Raw genomic sequence first — 23,732 nt, 5'->3', positions numbered from 1 at the left:
AGAACAAACTCTCATTCCCATTTATGTTAGATATTTGTCAGGGTACTTCTATGGTTCTCTTGTTGACCTAAATATGAGAAAAGATCATTACTTTTTCTATAAAAATGTCACTCGTATTATTTAATTTGTGTTAAAAGTCTGTATCCATTTTAAGATAAGATAGTTTAAGATCATGTTGGAGCTTTAATGTGTTCTATAATAATCAGCTGGTGATACAAAATGCCTATTCCTATTGCAATTTATTATCCAAATGATTACAAACACAAGATTTAAAAAACAACAACATTCTGTTAAAGAATACTTAATATTTTGGTAGAGCCAAACAATTGTTCATCTTGGTTCAGAGAAATATTGTATACATTCCATATGCAAACACATGTTTAAGTTTCACATGCTTGAGCAACAACTTGCTGGTGCTTAGATTGACATAAGTATTGAACCAATGGTGTAAGCAGGAATTGCAAAAACTTGGGTAAGAATGAAATCAGCAACTGTATTTCAGACTACATTAAGGTGTGCCAAGGAGAGAGGACGGTGGCCATCTATGTGGCTCTGATGTGGCAAAGACACTGGGAAACTTACAGTAAATGTTTCAATATTACTTCTCCATCTTTGAAAAATCAATGTAAGCAACACACTTTCCCGCACCCTGCCTGGCCAGAATTGAGCTGACAGTGACAGCAGCACGCATGCGCAGTATATCAACGGTTTCGGTGTCGGTGCTGAAGTTGGGCGGATGGAAGAAAAACACCGCCGATGGAGATTAGACGGCAGGATGTATCTTTACTGTGCGATCTAACAAGCATCAACATAAAACACATATAAAGTAACCACTATAGACGACTGACAACCAGAATTAAAAGGGTAAGATGATGGATATTCTTATGTTAAATGTCCCACGAGCTAGCACTAGCCATGCTAGTCTCAGTAGCTAGCTGCCGCCTCTTCGCAGCACAGAACATGAGAACGTCTGATGGTGGCTAGCTAGCTATACAGAAAGTGGGTGTTATTCGTAGTTTTGTTGATGCGACAATAAGGCACTATCGTATCTTTGTAGTGGTTTTGCATTATAATTTGGTATTTTGCCATGCGGAATCAGGTTGTCTTTGCAGCTGACGTTACCTGCAATGATTTAGCTAGCTAGCTAGTTCAGATTCCTCGAATCACAACTGCAAGACAGTGAGAGACCATGCAAAACACCCAAGGATGAGCAGCAGGCAACGACCGCTATGTTGCGAATGCTTTAGGAAGTTATGACAAGCGTGCATATGCTTTTAACATGTATTTTAGTCTAAAATGTACGATTGGGCTACAGTTCATAAGCTAACTATTATTTCTTCATGCATTTAATTAGGCAGCGAGTCAGTTTATTTGTTAATAACAAACTAGGGGTTGTCACAAGTTACCATAGCCACAAAATCCACATTTGCTACTGGTTTATCGTAAAAATTCATGGAAACAAATATTTTATTTTGGTCTTAATTTAAGGTTAGGCATAAGGTTAGAAGTGTGGTTAAGGTTAAAGGGATACTTCGGGATTTTGGCAATGATGCCTTGTCTACTTCCCCAGAGTCAGATGAAATCGTGGATACAATTTTTATGTCTGTGTCCAGTATGAAGAAAGTTAAGAGGTCGTTATGCTAGCAGATAGCCATAGACTTCATCATGCGCTGATTCTTGTTAGCAATTGCGCTAGTACTAGTTAGCAGCTTCATTCAAACCGCATGCAGAGACATAGAAATGGTATCCACAAGTTACACTTATCTACCTCCCTAGTAAGATTATCATTGGTAAGGGTTGAATCAGAATCTGTAGTTACAGGAGGCGAAATTTCGTTCCATAGGAAGTGGGGGCAATTTCACAATAGTGTGTGATTGCAGCCGTAGTTTGGGGCGTTCCTGTATCTGCAGGAACAGCCCATTGGTGCACGTGATCTTCATGCTTGTGTTACACTTGATATTATGGATTTGTCTCTACGATTCAAATGTGGTCAAAAGGGAAATATACATATTTTCTGTGCTTTTCATGGGCAAAGGACATTGTCTACCGGTGTCTTAGCTAGCTACCTACCTGTGTCGCCCCTGCCTTGTGTGTACCGGAGTCCTAACTAGCTACCTGCCCTCACAGTCGTTAACAGAACTGCAGGGGGAAAAATGCCGGACAGGCGGTGGGCGAAGTACACTGTCTACCGGTGTGCTAGCTAGCTACCTATATTGCCTCCCACTTGCTGTGTACTGGAGTCCTCCTAGCTAGCTAGCAAACAAGTTAGCACAGTGTCCTACGCTCCCAACTTCCAAACACTTGCCCTTGTCATCGTTAACAGAACTGCGGGAAAGCAGTGCTTGACAGGGAAGGGCAAAGGACACTGTCTACCGTTGGTCTAGCTATCCCGCCTGCTGTGTACTGGAGTCCTCCTAGCTAGCAAACAAGTTAGCACACAGCGTCCTATGCTCCCACCTTCCAAACACTTGCCCTTGCCGTCGTTCACAGAACTGTGGGAAAACAGTGCCTGACAGGTGGGGGCGAAGTACTCTTGTCTACCGGTGGCCTAGCTAGCTACCGTTGTCGTCCCCTACTCCAGGCTGTATCACATCCGGCCGTGATTGGGAGTCCCATAGGGCTGCGCACAATTGGCCCAGCGTTGTCCGGGTTTACATTTACATTTACATTTAAGTCATTTAGCAGACGCTCTTATCCAGAGCGACTTACAAATTGGTGCATTCACCTTATGACATCCAGTGGAACATCCACTTTACAATAGTGCATCTAAATCTTTTAAGGGGGGTGAGAAGGATTACTTTATCCTATCCTAGGTATTCCTCAAAGAGGTGGGGTTTCAGGTGTCTCCGGAAGGTGGTGATTGACTCCGCTATCCTGGCGTCGTGAGGGAGTGTGTTCCACCATTGGGGAGCCAGAGCAGCGAACAGTTTTGACTGGGCTGAGCGGGAACTGTACTTCCTCAGTGGTAGGGAGGCGAGCAGGCCAGAGGTGGATGAACGCAGTGCCCTTGTTTGGGTGTAGGGCCTGATCAGAGCCTGGAGGTACTGAGGTGCCGTTCCCCTCACAGCTCCGTAGGCAAGCACCATGGTCTTGTAGCGGATGCGAGCTTCAACTGGAAGCCAGTGGAGAGAGCGGAGGAGCGGGGTGACGTGAGAGAACTTGGGAAGGTTGAACACCAGACGGGCTGCGGCGTTCTGGATGAGTTGTAGGGGTTTAATGGCACAGGCAGGGAGCCCAGCCAACAGCGAGTTGCAGTAATCCAGACGGGAGATGACAAGTGCCTGGATTAGGACCTGCGCCGCTTCCTGTGTGAGGCAGGGTCGTACTCTGCGGATGTTGTAGAGCATGAACCTACAGGAACGGGCCACCACCTTGATGTTAGTTGAGAACGACAGGGTGTTGTCCAGGATCACGCCAAGGTTCTTAGCGCTCTGGGAAGAGGACACAATGGAGTTGTCAACCGTGATGGCGAGATCATGGAACGGGCAGTCCTTCCCGGGAGGAAGAGCAGCTCCGTCTTGCCGAGGTTCAGCTTGAGGTGGTGATCCGTCATCCACGCTGATATGTCTGCCAGACATGCAGAGATGCGATTCACCACCTGGTCATCAGAAGGAGGAAAGGAGAAGATTAATTGTGTGTCGTCTGCATAGCAATGATAGGAGAGACCATGTGAGGTTATGACAGAGCCAAGTGACTTGGTGTATAGCGAGAATAGGAGAGGGCCTAGAACAGAGCCCTGGGGACACCAGTGGTGAGAGCGCGTGGTGAGGAGACAGATTCTCGCCACGCCACCTGGTAGGAGCGACCTGTCAGGTAGGACGCAATCAAGCGTGGGCCGTGCCGGAGATGCCCAACTCGGAGAGGGTGGAGAGAGGAGGATCTGATGGTTCACAGTATCGAAGGCAGCCGATAGGTCTAGAAGGATGAGAGCAGAGGAGAGAGAGTTAGCTTTAGCGGTGCGGAGCGCCTCCGTGATACAGAGAAGAGCAGTCTCAGTTGAATGACTAGTCTTGAAACCTGACTGATTTGGATCAAGAAGGTCATTCTGAGAGAGATAGCGGGAGAGCTGGCCAAGGACGGCACGTTCAAGAGTTTTGGAGAGAAAAGAAAGAAGGGATACTGGTCTGTAGTTGTTGACATCGGAGGGATCTAGTGTAGGTTTTTTCAGAAGGGGTGCAACTCTCGCTCTCTTGAAGACGGAAGGGACGTAGCCAGCGGTCAGGGATGAGTTGATGAGCGAGGTGAGGTAAGGGAGAAGGTCTCCGGAAATGGTCTGGAGAAGAGAGGAGGGGACAGGGTCGAGCGGGCAGGCTGTTGGGCGGCCGGTCGTCACAAGACGCGAGATTTCATCTGGAGAGAGAGGGGAGAAAGAGGTCAGAGCACCGGGTAGGGCAGTGTGAGCAGAACCAGCGGTGTCGTTTGACTTAGCAAACGAGGATCGGATGTCGTCGACCTTCTTTTCAAAATGGTTGACGAAGTCATCTGCAGAGAGGGAGGAGGGGGGGGGGGGAGGATTGAGGAGGGAGGAGAAGGTGGCAAAGAGCTTCCTAGGGTTAGAGGCAGATGCTTGGAATTTAGAGTGGTAGAAAGTGGCTTTAGCAGCAGAGACAGAGGAGGAAAATGTAGAGAGGAGGGAGCGAAAGGATGCCAGGTCCGCAGGGAGGCGAGTTTTCCTCCATTTCCGCTCGGCTGCCCGGAGCCCTGTTCTGTGAGCTCGCAATGAGTCGTCGAGCCACGGAGCGGGAGGGGAGGACCGAGCCGGCCTGGAAGATAGGGGACATAGAGAGTCAAAGGATGCAGAAAGGGAGGAGAGGAGGGTTGAGGAGGCAGAATCAGGAGATAGGTTGGAGAAGGTTTGAGCAGAGGGAAGAGATGATAGGATGGAAGAGGAGAGAGTAGTGGGGGAGAGAGAGCGAAGGTTGGGACGGCGCGATACCATCCGAGTAGGGGCAGTGTGGGAAGTGTTGGATGAGAGCGAGAGGGAAAAGGATACAAGATAGTGGTCGGAGACTTGGAGGGGAGTTGCAATGAGGTTAGTGGAAGAACAGCATCTAGTAAAGATGAGGTCGAGCGTATTGCCTGCCTTGTGAGTAGGGGGGGAAGGTGAGAGGGTGAGGTCAAAAGAGGAGAGGAGTGGAAAGAAGGAGGCAGAGAGGAATGAGTCAAAGGTAGACGTGGGGAGGTTAAAGTCGCCCAGAACTGTGAGAGGTGAGCCGTCCTCAGGAAAGGAGCTTATCAAGACATCAAGCTCATTGATGAACTCTCCGAGGGGACCTGGAGGGCGATAAATGATAAGGATGTTAAGCTTGAAAGGGCTGGTAACTGTGACAGCATGAAATTCAAAGGAGGCGATAGACAGATGGGTAAGGGGAGAAAGAGAGAATGACCACTTGGGAGAGATGAGGATCCCGGTGCCACCACCCCGCTGACCAGAAGCTCTCGGGGTGTGCGAGAACACGTGGGCGGACGAAGAGAGAGCAGTAGGAGTAGCAGTCTGGGGTAGGTCATCGACGTATACAATAATTTCTTCTTAACTTACTTGCCTAATTAAATAAATAAAATAAATAAAATAAACATTTAGTCTCATCGGATAATTTAGTTAAAAGACTCGGGTGGGAAAAAAATGAAATGAAATTTAGCAATATATCACATTACATCTTACTAATACATTTTAAGTAATTATGGCCCAAAAAATTTTGGCTGCTAAAAAATCTGAGTGGCTGGTAGATTTTTTTCATTTACCTACCACAGTGGCTGATGGACCAAAAAGTGAATTTTAGGCCCTGCTCTGAGCCCTTACCAAAATACAAAACATGGTGGACGATTTCTCTTGCCTCGGATCTGAACTTCAATGACAGTTAACATAAAACAAAAATACGAATTTGACATTCCCGCACCCCAATGACATTGGCGCAGAGGAGGGCTGGCTTGCTAGCTAGCTACAGTCATTTTCAGCCATTTTCTTATAAAACAGCTCAGCTAGCGAAATGCAAATTTGCTCATGGGGCCATAAACAGACTTCAGGAGCCAGTGGGTTAAGTCGCTCTCCAATTTGTAAGTCGCTCTGGATAAGAGCGTCTGCTAAATGACTTAAATGTAAATGTAAATGTAATATGATTCCACCATGGGCAACAACAACTGGTTACTAGTTTTCAGCCAAATATGTTCAACTCATAGCTAGTTTATCCAGTAACCACCACATTTAGAAGAATAGCTACAGACTGAAATGTAGCTGGCTAGCTGGCATGCTGGTTTACACCGGCCATGCAGTAGCCAAATGGCTAGCTAATCGTAGATGCCAAAAGACACAGATATCTTGCCATGGGAGCTCATGGGCACACAGGCTACGTTAGACATGATTACGCCACGGGCAACAATAACTGGCGACTAGCTCATTTTCAGATAAATATTTTCAACTCTTCCAACTTTGTTTATCCAAAGACCACCGCATTTAGGAGCATAGCTAATTACTGAAATGTAGCTAGCTAGATTTTTACATTTACATTTTTTGTAATTTACTAGACTTCCTAGAGCAATTAGGGTTAAGTTCCTTGCTCATGGGCAAAGAAAGATTTTTCACCTAGTCTGCTTGGGGATTTCATCCAGGCAATAGCCACTAACTAATCGTGTACGCATAATCCAAATGTATCAAAGAATAGGTACATTTGCTCATATCAAGCGACACATACCAGACCATTTGTGGTAAGGTAAAAATAATTAGTGGGCTCGTTTTTCAGACAATGAAACTAAAATAGATTGGTAGCTAGCTGGTGAGGCTTTCATTTATTTCCCAATTAATCTGGTGATCAAGCTGAAGCTGCATTTCCCAAGTCGTTCGGTCAGTGCTAACTGCTCATGCCGGGGCACGAGCTAGCTAAACACGGCTCTGTAAAGCATCTTTGTGATGTCACACACTCAAGAGGTCTTAACCAATCACCAAATGGGCTATATGTCGAGACTCAAGAAATTGGAGAAGGGTGTAATTGCAGCCCACAATTCCTGCATGTGGGCATTCCTGCATCTGCAGGAACCCTTTATAATTCTATTGGGACATTTTTAAGCTAAGACTCCAGTACACAGGTGGGAGGCAGGGACACTCCAGTACAATGGGTGGCATTAATGCGCCATAATGTTGGGTGCCAACCTCTAATAAACGCCACAGAATAATATTTTTTATTTTTTTATTGAACCTTTATTTAACTAGGCAAGTCAGTTAAGAACAAGTTCTTATTTAAAATGACGGCCTACCCCGTCCCCGCAGGAGGCCTTTTTCCTTTTGGTAGGCCGTCATTGTAAATAAGAATTTGTTTTTAGCTGGCTTGCCTATAAATAAAAGGTTAAATATAAAATTAAAAACCCGGTCAAACCTTAACCTGGAAGACACTGGGCCAATTGTGTGCCGCCCTATGGGACTCCCAATCATGGCCGGTTGTGATACAGCCTGGTATCGAACCACGGTCGGTAGTGGTGCCTCTTGCACTGAGATGAAGTTCCCAAAAACAGCTACCGCTTTAAGGATGTGAAGTTACCGTGGTAAAGAGGCTACTCAGTTCCTGTCATGTGTGTCTGTGTGTGTGAGATTTTGGATCGGATTAGTAGTAGACAGCATCTCTTCGCTATCATTTGAAGCAGCAAACTCAAATGAACAACAGACCGTGTGAACAAAACAATGTAAATTGCCAAGAAACACGAGGACAGTCTCACTTTGTAGACTTTTGAGTAAATGTGACTAATTTCAGGAAAATGGGCATTTGTCGCGCATCACTACTTTACAGAAGAGGCATTTGAACTTAAACAAGTATTTTATACCTATCGTTTTTGTGTTTATACTTTTTCATAACGACAATGACAAGTTTGATGTCGGATAACAATAGAATGTTCATGATGTCACTGCAACCGCTGTCTACAGACATGTCGATAGACATAGTATAAACCAGCCTTTAGTCTTGAAATCTGTTGTTTAGTACACTCCTGTACTCACTCTGTATAGCACATGGCCTCACATGTGAAGAGATGGGTGGGGCTAAGGCTTAAGAGTGTGTGAGTGATGCTGAATGGGTGTAGACAAAGAAGAGCTCTGACAGGAGAAGTTGATATGGCGAATCCCCTTAATAAGCCATTCTTATTGGGACAGGCAATGTAACATCCATAACGTTTTTTTTAAACATGCCCCTTACATAGGATTGTTTGATTTGACATTGCTGTTGATGTTATTTGTTTTGAGGCTGTTCTGCTCAGTGCTCCAGATCGTACAAGTTTGGAAAATGGACAATGAGAGGTTGTTGGCAAAGTCTAGAGATCTGTGATGATGAAAGATCTATAGATTTATGATGTTGTATGATACCATTGTAATCATTGACCATCAAAACATAGCCTAGATGTAGACATCACCTTTTCCGTTGATATCATGTTCATTTCAGCAGATAGTAAGGAAAATTCATTGTCCATTTATAGTGGAATAGAAAAATGGCCAGCAGAAGTTTTTGTGATGGCTCCATAACTTATATTACGAGCCCCAAACTTTGCAAGTATTCCAAGTTTCATGCTTTTATAAAAAAAGTTTTCACACATCGCCTGGACTAGTAGGCCTATCACTCATACGGTAATGTTAGCTCTAATTCAAACTGTGATTTTAACTTTTAGATTTTGCTAGTCGTTTGTTTTCAATAAAGAATTGCAGAGCACCCCAAAACCTCAGCTCTTGATCTACTCAGAATACATTGCTGAATCGGGATGGGGCAGAGGTAAGCATTGTGCTTCTTTGCCATATTTCCAGAGTCTGTCTGAACAAAGCGTTAGGGTTGTGTTGCGTGACCATTAACTCTGAGGTTATACAGAAAATGAAACTCCTACGTCCTCCCCGAAATGTATTCCCGCCCTTGGGCCCCTATGAATACAGTCTATTTGAAAGAAAATTGGTGACACCATGTTAGCCAAGAGCTAGAGGCCGTCCATGGGTTTCTCAAATTAGTATTTTGTAACTGCTCTCAAATATGACACAGGTGATATTTAGCTAATATCTGTTGGTGGGATATAAGGCATTTCTTTGCTCTAGATTGCAGGAAATGTAATTACAGGTGTTAAAAAACTGCAAAAGTCTCAGTGTCCCTCCGGGCTAATAACTGAGGGCCTAATTGGTGGAACTTTAAAACTGTTCTGTATGTAGCCTATGTGGCTATGCTTTAATTTAAGCATTAAATGTACTTGTGGGTCGTTCTATATGAATTCAATCACTTGTTGACCACACCCCTTGAGGAGTACCTGAGGAGGTAGTGTAGCACCAGCCAGTTGAATACCAGCTAATCAATTCATGTTACTTATGTCACCCCTAAAAACGCCCTACAGTGAGTCATACTTCATGTTGCATGCGCTTTGGTTGTGTGGCCACTTAGGGTACATTTAGGTGAGCCTTGGTTTCAAGGTGAAGCGTTCATCAATTCTTGGCTTAAAGGGATCGTTTGGGATTTTGGCAATGAGTCAGGTGAAATCGTGGATACCAGTTTTATGCATCTGCTTCCAGTATGAAGGAAGTTAAAAAGTAGTTTCACGAGCCAATGCTAACTAGCGTTAGCTCAGTGATTGGAAGTTGCTGCACACAGAGACATAAAAATCCACAAGTTCATCTAACTCTGGGGAAGTAGATAAAGGGCCTCATTGTCAAAATCCCAAACTATCCCTTTAGGTGGATGTGTACAGGAATAGCCATTTGAACGTTAAGCCTGTAGGCTAGGCCTAATAGGCTATATTGTAATTTGGTAGTCAAGTCAGGACCATTCTATGGGATGTGCTCTCCATTTTCCAGATTTTAATCAATGTTCATAGTAGCCTAACTAAAGACTTACTGTAAGTCACTTTGAATTATTAGCATATTGACATTAGTAAATCATACCAGATGTGAAAAAATGTCTGTCCATATTTTTAGATTGAGTTCTTAAGGGTGTGAGGGGTCACCCATCTTTAAGAAATGAGCACACCTTCACCATTGGCTAAGCTAAATGGTTGAACTGACTAACTAAGCGGACCCACTCAATTAGGCTAGCCACCACAACTTTAAAAAGTTGCTGTTACATCTCACTTATGGAAGATTCTCGTTGTTTAACACTGACTGACTAAGCTACCGTAAATCATTCAATTATAATGGAAGAAGGAGACGTAAGGAGACATTCAGCGATTTGATCATTGGCGACTGGTTTGAATGTGCAAACTTCGCAATAACAAATTGGAAGATGGAAGCTGTCGCTACCCATAGATAGACCACCACCAACTCGCTGTATAGAAAGCAATGATGTGAATCCTCTGTTGGGACTGCGGAGAGTTCGTGGGGATGTGAATCCACTGTTAGGACTGCGGAGAGGTCCTGGGGATGGGAATCCACTGTTGGGACTGTGGAGAGGTCCTGGGGATGGGAATCCTCTGTTGGGACTGCGGAGAGTTCGTGGGGATGTGAATCCACTGTTTGGACTGCGGAGAGGTCCTTGGGATGGGAATCCACTGTTGGGACTGCGGAGAGGTCCTGGGGATGGGAATCCTCTGTTGGGACTGCGGAGAGGTCCTGGGGATGGGAATCCTCTGTTGGGACTGCGGAGAGTTCGTGGGGATGTGAATCCTCTGTTGGGACTGCGGAGAGGTCCTGGGGATGTGAATCCTCTGTTTGGACTGCGGAGAGGTCCTGGGGATGTGAATCCTCTGTTGGGACTGCAGAGAGGTCCTGGGGATGTGAATCCTCTGTTGGGACTGCGGATGTGTAGCAGCTTGTTTCTGTATTGTAATTTTTAGCAGAGCCTTTACTTCGGCTACCATTTAGGGGTTTATCTTCCTTTTTTAAAAGGAGTGGGGAAGTCCCACACTTCACGTAGGTCTATTTTTTGTTTATTGAATATTAAAGAAGTAGAGAGGAAGGCTAGAGGAGAGGGTTGCTAAAGTTAAGTTCCTCGGCGTACACATCACAGACAAACTGAAACGGTCCACTCACACAGACCGTGTGTGAAGACGCCTCTTCAACTGGAGGAGCCTGAAGAAATTTGGCTTGTTACCCAAATCCCTGACAAACTTTTACAGATGCCCAATTGAGAGCATCCTGTTGGGTTGTATCACAGCCTAGTGCGGCAACTGCATCGGCCCTCAACCGCAAGTCTCTCCAGAGGGTGGTGCGGTCTGCACAACGCATCACCAGGGGCAAACTACCTGCCCTCCATGACACCTACAGCACCCGATGTTACAGGAATGACAAAAAGATCATCAAGGACATCAACCACCTGAGCCACAGCCTGTTCACACCGCTATCATCCAGAAGGCGAGGTCAGTACAGGTGCATCAAAGCTGGGACCGAGAGACTGAAAAACAGCTTCTCTCTCAAGGCCATCCGACTGCTAAACAGCAATCACTAACTCAGAGAGGCTGCTGCCTACTTTGAGACCCAATCAGTGGCCACTTTAATAAATGGATCACTAGTCACTTCATACAATGCACTCTAAATAATGCCACTTTAATCATGTTTACATGTCTTACATTACTCATATCACGTGTATATACTGTATTTTATACCATCTACTGCACTTTGCCTATGCCGCTCGGTCATCACTCATCCATACACTTACATGTACATACTCTCATTCACCCATTTTGATTTGTGTGTATTAGGTAGTTGTTGGGGAATTGTTAGATTACTTGTTAGATATTACTGCACTGTCGGAACTAGAAGCACAAGCATTTCGCTACACTCACATTAACATCTGCTAACCATGTACATGTGACAAATAAGATTTGATTTGATTTTAAACCCATGCTGCTGTGGTATAGGCTATGTAATCTGGAGGCAGCGGCCCAGGCCACTAAACTTCCCTAGGCTACTAGGCACTGTTTCCTGACCAAGCTAATTTTGACTTGTGGGTATATGTAATGATGTCTTTATTGTGAACCTCCTGAGCCTCTGACACAGATCTCGACTAGGCAGGGTACTGTACAGTGGCCCTCCCCAGGCCATGTTAGAAACCAGATGAGGAAGTGTCTCTGTTTGTAGTTGTCAAGGAGATGACAATCTAGACCTCTGCAGTCATGTGCTTGCAGTAGTTTTGCAGTCGTACATACTGTAGGCCCATGCTATAGCTAGCCTAAAGGCCTAAAACTGTATTACACAAACTCACATGTGATATACTGTCCATAAGTCACTTTTGAACACTGTTGGGATATATCCTACATTATGCACAGTGGTAAGAGACAGACTTAGATTTTTGGTGGACTTTACTATTTTGTTTTATATAATTGGCTGCTCCAAATCACCAAAAAGGAGGTGAAAAGTAAGCCTAATTTAGGGGTGTCAAACTACATTCCTGGATGGCCGTGTGTCTGCTGGTTTTGTTGTTTCCTTTCAATTAGTTTCCAATTAAGACCTAAACAACCTGGTGAGGGAAGTTCCTAATTAATCAATGACACACGGTCCTCCAGGAATTTATTTTGACACCCCTGGCCTAATGCTTTAGTGACACAAGATCAAAGGTTAATATAAACCCACTGTCCGTCTGTACAATATTACAATGCACTGTATTTCTCTTTTGTGTTTTTCAGATGGTATATTGTTGCTCCCCTTGCGATCAACACTGCAAATGATTCACCCACTGAGTCCCTGAACTCTGCTGAGACCCAGGCAGAAACCGCTGTCCTTATCCCTCACTTCCTGGCCCTCCGTCAGGGATGGTGAGAACAACAATACTACCCTGTAGACACACCCTAGTGCTTTACTTCTGAACCCACCCAAGTTCAACCAACCACTTACCTCAACGCCATGATTCACCTGCCTGGTCTGTCTGTGGAAGCAACTGACTAATTTTTATGGTAGGTTACTTAGGACAGATGTCCAATACCTTATAGTAGTGTATGTGACTGTTAAGTTTTATCCGTACATCATTGAAAGAAATTCAGTATGTTACGACCGTAAAACAGAAATTAATAGCCCAGGCGTTTATTTGCTTATATCACTGAACACAACAGGCGCTTGCTTATTAGAGACGGCCTTCTACAGTGCCTTCAGAAAGTATTGATACCCCTTGACTTAATCCACATTTCGTTGTGTTACAGCCTGAATTCAAAATCGATTAAATATAATTTTTCACTTACCCATCTATACACAATACTCCACAATGACAAAGTGGAAACATGATTTTAGAAATTGTAACAAATGTATTGAAATACAGAAATATGTAATTTACATAAGTATTCACACCCCTGAGTCAATACTTTGTAGAAGCAGCGATTACAGCTGTAAGTCTGAAAGAGCTTTCCATACCTGGATTGTGCAACATTTGCCCATTATCCTTTTAAAAATTCATCAAGCTCTATCAAATCATTGCTTGACAACCATTTTCAGGTCTTGCCATTGATTTTCAAGTAGAGTTCAGACAAATCTGTAACTCGGCAGCTACAGAACATTAACTGGTAGTCATTCAAAAACAATGTTAAACACTGTTATTGCACACAGAGTGAGTCCATGCAACTTATTATGCGACTTGTTAAGCACAGATTTATTCCTGGACTTATTTAAACTTGCCATAACAAAGGAGTTGAATACTTACTTGACTCAAGACATTTCAGCGTTTCATTTTTAAAAATTAATTTGTAAGAATTTTGAAAAACAATTCTACTTTGACATTATGGGGTGTTGGGTGTAGGCCAGTGACAAAGAAATCTACATTTAATCAAATTTAAATTCAGGCTGTAACACAACAAAATGTGGAAAACGTCTAGGGGTGTGAATACTTTCTGAAGGCACTGTATTTGAGCCAGGTGTCTCGTTCCTTAATGCACACAGCGTTTGCTAATTTGCATAGTTCATTGTTTCTAATTTGCGTATTTCATTGTTTAATTCCAGCATTCACTTCCAGCATTTTAATACATTTCCTGCACTCGTGTTATCATTTACACACTGTGTCACATTTCTTTTGTCTTAGTCTGTCTCTAAAAAAAATATATAAGCAACTTTTCCTTGACAGAATCATTATTCACCACTTTGACTAGAGGTTGATCGGTAGGTTTTCTAGGGGTCTACTCCCCACCATTTCCACCATTAAAGCGCCCCTGGCCCAGCTGAGTAAGTGGCAATGAATTAAAGGATTATTCCACCAACTCTATGGGCCTTTTCTACAGTAATACATGTGAACCTCGTAAACAATTCATTTAGACCATGAGTTTATTTGAAACGTTTGTTAATTTGCTGAAATGTGTACCGTTGCCAGGCTATTTATAGGGACGGGTGGCAATTTCAGACGAGGCGTTTAATACCTTTTTTGTACTATTGGTTAGAGCCTGTAAGTAAGCATTTCACTGTAAGGTCTACACCTGATGTATTCGGTGCACGTGACAAATAAACTTTGATTTGATTGAAGTTTTACAGTATTTGAATTCTCTGAATTCTCTTCAGCTGTACGCATCAGACAGACATAGACTCATTTATTCTGACAGTCACAGCATAAATGTAGCAGATCTAATTTAAGGCTTTTTTTGTCATGCACTACCAGTCTTGGCACTACCAGTCTTGGTACTACCAGTCTTGGTAGTGCATGACATCTCTCTGGGTGGAGACTGGAGAGTGGCAGGCGGAGGAGGATCCTCTTGTGCAGTGGGCCGTAGCCCTTGCTCTGCATCACTGGCTGCTGCTTTAGAACGCCTAGGACCATGAGCTGTTAGTATTGAATAAATTAGCCTTACATTTAAAGAGAGTCATATTTGCCATTGAACAAAATGATGTGTGCCTCTGCTGTATTTTGTGCCACAGCAAGATCAAAGGACAGTACATTTCCCAAATGGCTAATAGAATAACAGTTCTTCTCACTGCAGTTCGACAATAGAATTAAAATAAGAAATGAATCCTAGCCAAAATGATGGAGATGCAGAATGAAAATTAGGTTCTTTGGCTAAGCCTATATTTGTCTTTCCACATGGAGGGAACCTTTTATTTGCATTTCTTTTCAGTGGCTTGGATGTGTCCCCAGCTAGAACAAAGGTGTTTGTCACTGTATTTTGCATCAATGTGCATGTTTTCCACCAGTGGAAGGTGAATAACCGATGGCTGCTCAAGTGGCCAACTCAGGATTTGCATGTTTGGTTTATTGGTCCATATATGATCCCTATCATGGATGTCAAAGTGAAGGCCACAGAGAGAGACATTCTCACTGTTCATTTTTAGTGTCCATAAATACGGAGCAAAAGTTGAATGATGACTTTGCAGGTAAGACGATCCTTTATTTAATAGTTTTGGGATTCAAGAGCAAAGTTTAAAAGTAGTGAAATGAAGTAGAATCACAGGAGAGATTTATTTTTTAATGTTAGCCAACATGTACCATCTACAGTTCCACACCAGGATTGTGCAGAATGGTATTTATTAACCTGTCATAATTATTATAATTATATTAATAATGATCTGTTCTTTGGGATTGATTGAAACAAGCATTATTGTACCATTCATTACCAGGATGTTAATAATCGTGGTGATAGTAACCATTCTCTGAAATAATTACCAGAAAGAATCCAATGTTAGCACATATTTAAAAAATTGCGCCTCTTATTTCCTAGGGATGTTCCCAGTAGGCAATTTTTTGTTTTTTGGGGGGGTAGATAGATTGTAGCTCCCATCAATGTAATTGTCCTGATTTCCAATCCCCCATATATTTTTTGGTAAAATCAAAAATATATACTGTACCAGTCAAAAGTTTGGACACACCTACTCATTCAAGGGTTTTTCTTTATCTTTACTATTTTCTACATTGTAGAATAATGGTGAACACATCAAAACGATGAAATAACGCAATCATGTAGTAACCAACCAAATGTTAAACAAATCAAAGTAGCCACCCTTTGCCTTGATGACAGCTTTGCACCCTCTTGGCATTTTCTCAACCAGCTTCACCTGGATTGCTTTTCCTCACTCAAGTCCAACTCATCCCAAACCATCTCAATTGGGTTGAGGTCAGGTGATTGAGGAGGCCAGGTCATCTGATGCAGCACTTCATCACTCTCCTTCTTGATCAAATAGCCCTTACACAGCCTGGAGGTGTGTTTTGGGTCATTGTCCTTTTGAAAAACAAATGATAGTCCCACTAAGTGCAAACCAGGTGGTATGGCGTATCTCTGCAGAATGCTGTGGTTGCCATGCTGGTTAAGTGTGCCTTAAATTCTAAATAAATCACTGACAGTGTCACTAGCAGAGCACCATCACACCCCCTCCTCCATGCTTCACCTTGGGAACCACACATGCGGAGATCATCCGTTCACCTACTCTGCGTCTCACAAAGACACGGCGGTTGGAACCTAAAATCTCAAATTCGGACTCATCAGACCAAAGGTCAGATTTCCACCGGTTTAATGTCCATTGCTTGTGTTTCTTGGCCCAAGCAAGTCTTCTTCTTATTGGTGTCCTTTAGTAGTGGTTTCTTTGCAGCAGTTCAAGCATGAAGGCCTGATTGACACAGTCTCCTCTGAACAGTTGATGTTGAGATGTCTGTTACTTGAACTCAGTGAAGCATTTATTTGGGCTGCAATTTATGAGTCTGGTAACTCTAATGAACTTATCCTCTGCAGCAAAGGTAACTCAAGGTCTTCCTTTCCTGTGTCGGTTCTCATGAGAGCCAGTTTCATCATAGCACTTGATGGTTTTTGCGACTGCACTTGAAAAAACTTTAAAAGTTCTTGAAATTTTCCACATTGACTAACCTTACTTTAAAGTAATGATGGATTGCTGTTTTCTTTTGCTTATTTGATATTTTCTTGCCAAAGTATGGACTTGGTATTATACCAAATAGGGCCATCTTCTATATACCACCCCTCCCTTGTCACTACACAACTGATTGGCTCAAACACGTTAAGAAGGAAATACATTTCACAAATACATTTTTAACAAGGCACACCTCTTAATTGAAATGCATTTCAGGTGACTACCTCATGAAGCTGGTTGAGAGAATGCAAAGCTGTCATCAAGGCAACATCAAGGCAATGGATGGCTACTTTAAATAATCTCAAATATAAAATACATTTTGCTTTGTTTAACACTTTTTTTGCATACTACATTTTTATTTTTGTATTTATTTTACCTTTATTTAACTAGGCAAGTCAGTTAAGAACAAATTCTTATTTTTAATGATGGCCTAGTAACAGTGGGTTAACTGCCTTGTTCAGGGGCAGAACGACAGATTTTTACCGTGTCAGCTCGGGGATTTGATCTTGCAACCTTTCGGTTACTAGTCAAACGCTCTAACCACTAAGCTACCTGCCGCCCCGATGATTCCATATGTGTTATTTCATAGTTTTGATGTCTTCACTATTATTCTACAATGTTGAAAATAGTAAAAAATAAAGAAAAATGAGTGTTCAAACTTTTGACTGCTTCTGTACATACATATGCATACGTATATTATATATACACTACTGTTCAAAAGTTTGAGGTCACTTAGAAATTTCCTAGTTTTTGAAAGAAAAGCATATTTTTTGTCCATTAAAATAACATCATATTGGTCAGAAATACAGTGTAGACTTTGTTAATGTTGTAAATGACTATTAGCTGTAAACGGCTGATTTAATTTTTAAGGGAATATCTACAGAGGCCCATTTATCAGCAACCATCACTCCTTTGTTTCAATGGCATGTTGTGTTAGCTAATCCAAGTTTCTTTTAAAAGGCTAATTGATCATTAGAAAACCCTTTTGCAATTATGTTAGCACAGCTGAAAACTGTGTTCTGATTAAAGAAGCAATAAAACTGGCCTACTTTGGACTTGTTGAGTATCTGAAGCATCAGCATTTGTGGGATCGATTACAGGCTCAAAATGGCCAGAAACAAGACACTTTCTTCTGAAACTCATCAATCTATTCTTGTTCTGAGAAATAGCCAAGAATGTGAAGATCTGGTACAATGCTAGGTACTACTCCCTTCACAGAACAGCGCAAACTGTCTCTAACCAGAATAGAAAGAGGAGTGGGAGGCCCCAGTGTACAACTAAGCAAGAGGACAAGTACATTAGAGTGTCTAGTTTGAGAAACGGACACCTTACAAGTCCTCAACTGGCAGCTTCATTAAATAGTACCCACAAAACACCAGTCTCGACGTCTACAGTGAAGAGGCGACTCCAGGATGCTGGCCTTCTTGGCAGAGTTGCAAAGAAAAAGCCATATCTCAGACTGGCCAATAAAAATAAAAGATTAAGATGGGCAAAAGAACAGACACTGGACAGAGGAACTCTGCCTAGAAGGCCAGCATCCCAGCATCTGTACAGTTTCCTTTGTTAAAATGACCTAAATTGGCAGAGTTCCTCTGTCCAGTGTCTGTGTTCTTTTGCCCATCTTAATCTTTTATTTTTATTGGCCAGTCTGAGATATGGCTTGACCTAAATTGCTTTTGTTTTAGAGATGAGTCCTGAATTGCATGACCTCTAAAGGCACATTTAAAAGTGTCCCGTACAGTAAGGGGATCTGCTGTACCTATGTTATGTCGTAAAAAGTCAGTTATAAATTATTCTGTCCAAGTTAAAAACAAGTTATCGTCCAAAAGGCTTTGATTAAATTTCCAATATCCTCGCCCCCACGTGGAAATGCTGTAAGAGTAATGTATATGCCAATGATCTGATTGTCCGACCGCATTCTGTCCCCTATCAACACTTTTTAAACTTTTGGTGCCAGAGAGAATGACATAAGAAAGTAGTCAAGTCGACTAGCTTGATTGAGCTTCCACCATGTATATCTTACTAGGTCGGGATATTTAAACCTTCATATGTCCACTTGTTCCAATATATCCATGACATTCCGGATTTCCTTAAGTGGATGAAGGTGATATCCTTTACGGTCCATAGAGGTATTTAAAACTGTATTATAATCTCCCACCATAATAATAGTCTTGTATTGCTTGTAGGGTTGATCAATTATTATATATATTTTCAAAGAAGCGTGGATCATCATTATTTGAACCGTATAGGTTAGTGAGCCAAATCTGTTTATGGTCCAATAACATATTTAAAATCTACCTTGTTTGGACAATTTGCACATTCTGATCAAAATTAATGTTACTTCATATCCTCACCCCTTTTTGAATTTCTATGCACATAGGAGAAATATATCCCCCCCCCCCTCCAGTCCTTTTCCCACACAACTTCATCTAAAATTGTTGATTGAGTTCCCTGTAAACAATAGATATTGTATTCCTTCTCTTTTAGCCGGGTAAATGCTGATCGTCTTTTCTCATTATCTGCTAAGCCATTACAATTATAACTGGCTATCATATTTTTTATTGATTGATTGAATAGGCTTGATTGTACTGGAGTGTTCATTCACTCAAGAAAGATTTGCCCATATGTCAGTGTCCACTGCCTAAAGTAGGTTAATGCCTTTGTATCCTACTTTTGTTGGGTTTCACAATGGTGGTATTGCACACAGCTATTGCACTGCAACCTTTAGGCTAGCTTATGTCCACTTGTTTACTCCCCTTCACACATGTAGGCCTAGTAGGCTATAGACAGGCCCTTGGTTTGTGCTCCTTGTCATTGGGGACAAACATAATGTGTTTCTTTGCTCGGTCACATGCCTTTGCACCTGGATGTAGTTACAATGATATACAGTTGAAGTAGGAAGTTTACATAGTCATTAAAACTTGTTTTTCAACCACTACACAAATTTCTTGTTGACAAAGTATAGTTTTGGCAAGTCGGTTAGGACATCTACTTTGTGCATGACAAGTAATTTTTCCAACAATTGTTTACAGACAGATTATTTCACTTATAATTCACTGTATCACAATTCCAGTGGGTCAGACGTTTACGTATGCTAAGTTGACTGTGCCTTTAAACAGCTTGGAAAATTCCAGAAAATTATGTCATGGCTTTAGAAGATTCTGATAGGCTAATTGACATCATTTGAGTCAATCCGAGGTGTACCTGTTGATGTATTTCAAGCCTTACCGTCAAACTCAGTGCCTCTTTGCTTGACATGGGAAAATCAAAAGGAATCAGCCAAGACCTCAGAAAAATAATTGTAGACCTCCACAAGTCTGGTACATCCTCGGGAGCAATTTCCAAACACCTGAAGGTACCACGTTCATCTGTGCAAACAATAGTAGGCAATTATGAACACCATGGGACCACGCAGCCGTCATACTGCTCAGGAAGGAGACGCGTTCTATCTCCTAGAGATGAACGTACTTTGGTGCGAAAAGTGCAAATAAATCCCAGAATAACAGCAAAGGGCCTTGTGAAGATGCTGGGGGAAACGGTTATAAAAGTATCTATAACCACAGTTAAACGAGTCCTATATCGACATAGCCTGAAAGGCCACTCAGCAAGGAAGAAGCCACTGCTCCTAAACCGCCATAAAAAAAGCCAGACTATGGTTTGCAACTGCACATGGGGACAAAGATCGTGCTTTTTGGAGAAATGTCCTCTGGTCTGATTAAACAAAAGTAGAATTGTTTGGCCATAACAACCATTGTTATGTTTGGAGGAAAAAGGGGGAGGCTTGCAAGCCGAAGGACACCATCCCAACCATGAAACACGGGCGTGGCAGCATCATGTTGTGGGGGTACTTTGCTGCAGGAGGGACTGGTGCACTTCACAGAATAGATGGCATCATGACGTAGGAAAATTATGTGGATATATTGAAGCAACATCTCAAGACATCAGTCAGGAAGTTAAAGCTTGGTCACAAATGAGTCTTCCAAATGGACAATGACCCCAAGCATACTTCCAAAGTTGTGGCAAAATGGCTTAAGGACAACAAAGTCAAGGTATTGTAGTGGCCATCACAAAGCCCTGACCTCAGTCCTATAGAACATTTGTGGTCAGAAATCAAAAAGTGTGTGCGAGCAAGGAGGCCTACAAACCTGACTCAGTTACACCAGCTCTGTCAGAAGGAATTGGCCAGAATTCACCCAACTTATTGTGGGAAGCTTGTGGAAGGCTACCCAAAACGTTTGACCCAAGTTAAACCATTTAAAGGCGATACACTCAATTAGTATTTGGTAGCATGTAAACTTCTGACCCATTGGGAATGTGATGAAAGAAATAAAAGCTGAAATAAATCCTTATCTCTGCTATTATTCTGACATTTTTCACATTCTTACAATAAAGTGGTGATCCTAAGACAGGGAATTTTTACAAGGATTATATGTCAGGAATTGTGAAAAACTGAGTTTAAATGTATTTGGCTAAGGTCTATGTAAACTTCCGACTTGAACTGTACATATCTGTTTTTTGAGGGGTAAATTGTTATGCTGTTTGTAATGTATGTTTTTTATTTTGGTATCTATTTAGGCACTCACAGCAGACCCATAATGTAGCACAGACTGAGCATCTTCTGCTCATGTGTGTGTACGGTCTGTGTGTACAGTCTGTGGTGTACGGTTTGTGTGTGTACCAATTTCTTGCTCACACAGCAGAGCAGATTTGTCACAGTGCCAAGCAAGGCCAGCTCCAGGAGGGAATCCTCTGTCTCATTCTTTCACCACCTCTTTCTATCATTCTATCTATTTTTCTCTCCATCCTTGTCCTCTATCTTTCTCTCTTTCACTTTGGGCTTGTGCAGCTGAAAATGTTCTACGTTGACCTCTGAGTTTCAATATCAATATTGTTGAATTTAATTTATTTTGGGTAACAGACATATACAACAAAATGTACAATATGGACCCAGAGGATATCACTTGAAAGTAATAATTACATTTCTTGTTTCCAAAGTGGTCCTTGGTTGTTGACATGGTTTGACTGTGATTGCCACACACACAATACCTTGTTTTAAAATTTTATTTTGTTGAAATTATAAAAAGTTGACCGCATGAATGAGTGGCAAAGATAATAGGGGCAAATTTAAAAAACAACCAGTGCAAAAATACATTTTCACATCTGTATTGATTTCTGTATGAAATTCACCTGGTTCGTGTTCTCTCAATGTTGTGATATTCATACATCTATGAGGAAGATGGCATAGTCCTTAACCAATGTGTTTGGATTTCGTCCACAGCCCCGAAGTTTAAGCGGAGTTGATATGAGAAAACGGCAGCAGCCACACATTGAAGGACCTCCACAGGCGCCTGGCCATCCAAGGCCCAACAACTGCTGCATGTGCTGGTGTGGTTGTTGTAAATGCCTCTGGTACGTCAATCCTCGCTTTCTGTTTACTTTCCCCATGTCTCCTCCATATTCAAAGGGCTATGGCTGTCTAAATGCCCTTTAGAATTATGAGAAATTGTGTTTAGATTTTCCTGAAATATAGACAGAAAAAAGCACCTGGTCATATTCCCTTCAAGACCACATCCCTTTCAATGTTTTTATATTAGTGGGGGAAAGTATTGTAAACTAGTTATCAGCACTTTAGGCCAAAATAACCAATATTCGTACATTTTTAGTTATTGTCGTTATTCACCCAATGTTTAGGCTGATCACATTGTTTAGAAATTAAAGTAATGAATGCTGAAAGACTGTAGGTCACCAGGTAAAACATGACTTGATGCGTGAAGTCTTTCCCCCTCATAGTTTTCAGTTCTATGGGTGCATAAACATTGTTTATCAGACCAATTATCTTGATGCCTGGGAAAAGGGTGAGTTTAGGATAGGAGACCCATATACAACTATATGATTACTACTTTTCGCGTTTCCGTGGAGAAAACGGCAGGGGCGCATTAGCTTTTAATAATCTGCATTTTCAAAATTCTGACCTATCAAAAAAATCTGGATTTGAACCATTTCACCTGCATTTTATATTGAAAGTCAATGTTTGTGTTTGTTTGCTTCAATAGAGTTATCAGGGGCGTGCAACTATAGTTTCTCTTCACACAAAATAAATTAATGCAACACATTTGGTAGAAAATAGCATGGTTTTCATCAGATGACTACAAAAGTGCAACACTATTTGGCTATCAGCCACACATAAGTAAATTAGCTTACAAATGAAAAAGTATGGTATTTTTTTCAGTTCAACATCTAGTTTTGATTTATATTTCATTGAGTTGTCAACTAACATTATCCAATGTGAAATCAAGAAAGAAATGCAACATGTCATTGGATTTTGGTTAAAAGTTGGTAAATAAAGGCTAAATGCCCTTACATGTTGACCACACCGCTAGCGTCGCATGCGCGAGTGTTGCAAAAATAAATGTACACATACATGTTATTCAATCATTTCACCCACACTGATGGTGTGCGTCAATGAGAGTCTGCGTAACCAGGCACTAAAATAGAACTTGGTTCTGTGTGTGATGCTTGATGCGCTGCCAGTCCCGTCTCTCCCATTTCCTCATTGTTAAAAAAAAAAATCATATACACATGTGGCATCTCCTCATTGGTTTTAAGGAGCATATACCCACGTGGGTGATTGAAAGGTGAGGTCCACACTCCAGTCCAGTTGGTAGTGGTAATGCACCTTAAAGTTGGTTGCCAACCGCAATGTAAAGTCCAAAGAAGAAGAAGCCTGAAGGAGGAGAGATTACATTACTAGAAACAAACTTTTCCCCTTTTATCTGTGGATTAATTTTTGGAGTAGAGGACCTTGTACATTTCAGGTAAAATAACAACCCAATGTTTATATCCTAGGACAGATTAGCTAGCAACAGCAAGCCAGCTAGCTAAATTTCCATACATTTTTAAAATGCTTTTCGACCTGTTCCCAAGTTAATATAGTTGGTTCAGAGTTTGTTTTGATATTTAAACCTGCGTGTTCTGATCACGTCTGGTGTGGGTGGACAAAATCAACATGCACGGTCTGGTCTGCATGTTA

The 23,732-nt window shown here is 42.0% G+C and overlaps 1 protein-coding gene across 2 annotated transcripts in view; it reads left to right on the top strand.

Moving 5' to 3' along the window:
* Positions 1-715: 715 nt before the first annotated feature.
* The window catches only part of rgs17 (regulator of G protein signaling 17), a 46,736-nt gene continuing 23,719 nt past the window's right edge, over positions 716-23,732 (top strand). Inside the window, exons 1-3 of one of the 2 annotated variants that reach the window (XM_035801163.2) lie at positions 716-864; positions 12,565-12,693; positions 21,981-22,111. In XM_035801163.2, coding sequence (XP_035657056.1) covers positions 12,691-12,693; positions 21,981-22,111 — 134 coding nt within the window. In that variant the 5' untranslated portion in view covers positions 716-864; positions 12,565-12,690. Of the gene's footprint in view, positions 865-12,564; positions 12,832-21,980; positions 22,112-23,732 lie in introns of both variants that reach the window. The other variant, XM_035801161.2, reaches the window with a different exon arrangement.

This window comes from Oncorhynchus keta, chromosome 24, assembly GCF_023373465.1.
Source record: "Oncorhynchus keta strain PuntledgeMale-10-30-2019 chromosome 24, Oket_V2, whole genome shotgun sequence".
NCBI classification, from domain to species: domain Eukaryota; kingdom Metazoa; phylum Chordata; class Actinopteri; order Salmoniformes; family Salmonidae; genus Oncorhynchus; species Oncorhynchus keta.
This window is presented reverse-complemented; position numbering and strand designations above follow the sequence as displayed.